General features: G+C 41.1%; 1 protein-coding gene across 2 annotated transcripts in view; it reads left to right on the top strand.

Moving 5' to 3' along the window:
- The first annotated feature begins 1135 nt into the window (after window positions 1–1135).
- spg11 (SPG11 vesicle trafficking associated, spatacsin) overlaps window positions 1136–1801 on the top strand; it is a 30417-nt gene continuing 29751 nt past the window's right edge. For both annotated transcript variants that reach the window (XM_008410684.1, XM_017305328.1), the window contains exon 1: window positions 1136–1390. In XM_008410684.1, coding sequence (XP_008408906.1) covers window positions 1147–1390 — 244 coding nt within the window. In that variant the 5' untranslated portion in view covers window positions 1136–1146. The remainder of the gene's footprint in view (window positions 1391–1801) is intronic.

Below are 1801 nucleotides of genomic sequence, written 5' to 3'. Positions count from 1 at the left end.
CTTTTCTTTTTGTTACATCTTTTATCTCTTAAAATGACTCCACAAACGATCACTATTGCTTCTACATCGTCATCCGTGTTTGGTTATTCTAAATTCCCGCTATGTTGGGGGTTTTACTGGATTATCCTCCGGAATCGGGATGTTTGTGACTGGAATCGGTTCGTGTTGCTCCTGCCTTGGASACACGAACCGATCGAACCTGTTGTTCTTTATCAGCTCTGTGGTCACAGAGGTTTGGAGAATCGGTCGACAATTCCTAAATCTTTAAACCAGACTCAAGACTCACGACCGCAGCTCAAACGCTCTGACTCTGGTCGCTATGGTAACGTTTATATATCCCTTCAAAATAATATACAGAAGCGCCACAAAAATGAACATTTTACTTTCCTGAAAATTTTAACTCACGATAATGACTAACGGGAGCCCTGAGCTTGTTTCTCTGCAACGAGACGGTCCCATCTGGGAGTGATGGGAGACAATGACACCCGAAGTGTTGCTTATATCCACAGCCTGCTTGGTCTATACGTGGCTTCATTGTCTCATTAGCAGCCGGTCGCCGCATGTTACGCAGAGCGGCTTGTAATGTGGGACTCACCTACCGGTCCGGAATAAATCCATTCTCCTGTCTCTTCTCTGGGCCTTTTCCCCTTCGAAAGAAACTTTCCAAAGACATCTGATCCGTTTCTACTCATTCTGCTGCTTGTGGCCTCAGTGTTGGCACGTAAGCAACCGAGAGAATCCGGTTAAAGGATTTTCAAAATAAAAGATCCTCCAGACTCAAATAATACATAAAACRRAAWTATTTAATTATTTCTTGCGCAGCCCGGTACCAATTGGTCCACGGACCGGGGGTTGGGGACCACTGTATTATACAATTTACAGAAGTCCAAGTTTGTAACACTTAATAAAAACACTGTGTTAGAAAAAAAATTTTCTCCTAAAAAAAATAATATTAACAGAAATGAACTGATAATGTCACATAAACGTAATCAATTTAGTTAGAAGATCAGATTTCTCAAAAACAAATTAGAATAAAAACCTGATTGAGAAAAATGGATGTCATTTATGGATTCAGCAGTTCAAAACAATCCTAATTCAGTTGAAAAAACATAGACAACTTACAAAGGTCTTTTGTAACTCGGTGTTATGCTCTTGTTGCCAGGTGTGTGTGAGCTGGTGTCTGTACAGGTCTTGTCCTTTATGGCCAACCAGTGCTGTGTACTGGTAAACAGTGACTGGATTCTGCAGTTGCAGTGGGAACAGGCATCACAAGAACCAAAGACGATCTCCTGCTGCAGAATCCAGCTAACGACCAGTGACAGACATACTGCTGTTCACCACTGTGTCTTTGCAGAGACCTTATTTGTCCTCAGCTCCAGTGGACTCATATGTATCCTGCAAAAAGCCTCTTATACTGACAGTAAAAATACTGCTTTAAAAAGCTGTAGAAGCTCGGTCTCCTCATAATAAAGCAACAGCCCCAAGCTAGCATAACCAGTGGAAAATTAAAGAAAACAATAATCATGTATAACGCTAGTCCTAATCCTGGTAGCAGCATTCAGAATAGAATATGTTATGACTGCTTTTAAAATATATGAGTAAAGAACATACATACTGCAGCTTTAAATCAGGTTTATGAAAGAAACCCTGGATATAATAAACTCGCTCTGTGTTTTCTATTGTTCCTAAATTTGGCTGTAGATGTGATCCATCCATCCATCCATCCATCCATCCATCCATCCATCCATCCATCCATCCATCCATCCATCCATCCATCCATCCATCCATCCATCCATCCATC

This window comes from Poecilia reticulata, linkage group LG6 (genome assembly GCF_000633615.1).
Source record: "Poecilia reticulata strain Guanapo linkage group LG6, Guppy_female_1.0+MT, whole genome shotgun sequence".
NCBI classification, from domain to species: Eukaryota; Metazoa; Chordata; class Actinopteri; order Cyprinodontiformes; family Poeciliidae; genus Poecilia; species Poecilia reticulata.
This window is presented reverse-complemented; position numbering and strand designations above follow the sequence as displayed.